This window comes from Leptonychotes weddellii, chromosome 11 (assembly GCF_054177405.1).
Source record: "Leptonychotes weddellii isolate Sample4059 chromosome 11, ASM5417740v2, whole genome shotgun sequence".
Taxonomy (NCBI): Eukaryota; Metazoa; Chordata; class Mammalia; order Carnivora; family Phocidae; genus Leptonychotes; species Leptonychotes weddellii.
The window spans coordinates 43464342-43465279 of record NC_138379.1 but is presented as its reverse complement, the minus strand read 5'-3'; the positions used below and the strand labels follow the sequence as shown (position 1 = coordinate 43465279).

Here is a 938-nt window from a genome sequence, read left to right as displayed (position 1 = left end):
ATGGAGAGTGAAAACCACACAATGGTAACAGAGTTCATTATTTTGGGATTAACAGAGGATCCTACACTTTGTTCCATCTTCTTTGTGGTTTTTCTAGGAATCTATGTTGCTACCATATTGGGCAATATCAGCATAATCATGTTAATCCACAGAAGCCCTCAACCTCACATCCCGATGTACCTTTTCCTCAGCCATTTAGCCTTTGTGGATATGGGGTATCGACCTCTGTCACACCCATCATGATTGTAAGTTTCCTAAGAGAGAGAACTACTATCCCTGTTGCAGGCTGCATAGCTCAGCTTGGCTCTGATGTTGTCTTTGGATCGGCTGAGTGCTTCCTGCTGGCTGCCATGGCCTATGATCGCTATGTGGCCATCTGCTCTCCACTTCTCTACTCTACACTCATGTCTTCCAGAGTCTGCATCATCCTATTGGCTGCTTCCTATCTGGGGGGATGTGTGAATGCTTCATCATTTACTGGCTGTTTATTGAGCTTGACTTTCTGTGGACCAAATAAAATCAACCATTTCTTCTGTGACCTCCCACCGTTAGTGAAGCTTTCTTGTACCCATATTTATGTTGCTGAAATATCTCCTGCCATCTTAGCTGGGTCAATCATTGTAATCACACTGTTTACCATAGCTGTTTCATATCTATACATCCTGCACTCGGTCCTAAATATGCACTCCCCTGACGGAAAACACAAGGCCTTCTCTACTTGCACTTCTCACCTCAGTGCGGTCACTTTGTTTTATGGGACAGTCACATTTGTATATGTCATACCGAAGTCAGGTCACTCATCTGACCATATTAAAGTGGTGTCTGTGTTCTACACAGTGGTGATCCCCATGTTGAACCCCTTGATCTACAGTCTGAGAAACAAAGAGGTGAAAGAGGCCATGAGAAAACTGATGGCTAGAAGACATTGGTTATTTTGA

The 938-nt window shown here is 43.7% G+C and overlaps 1 protein-coding gene across 1 annotated transcript; it reads left to right on the top strand.

Annotated features, from left to right (window-relative positions):
• LOC102725628 (olfactory receptor 5P4-like) lies at window positions 1–938 on the top strand. Its single transcript, XM_031037991.2, is given in 2 exon segments — window positions 1–217; window positions 220–938. Coding segments are annotated over 2 exon segments (936 nt in total).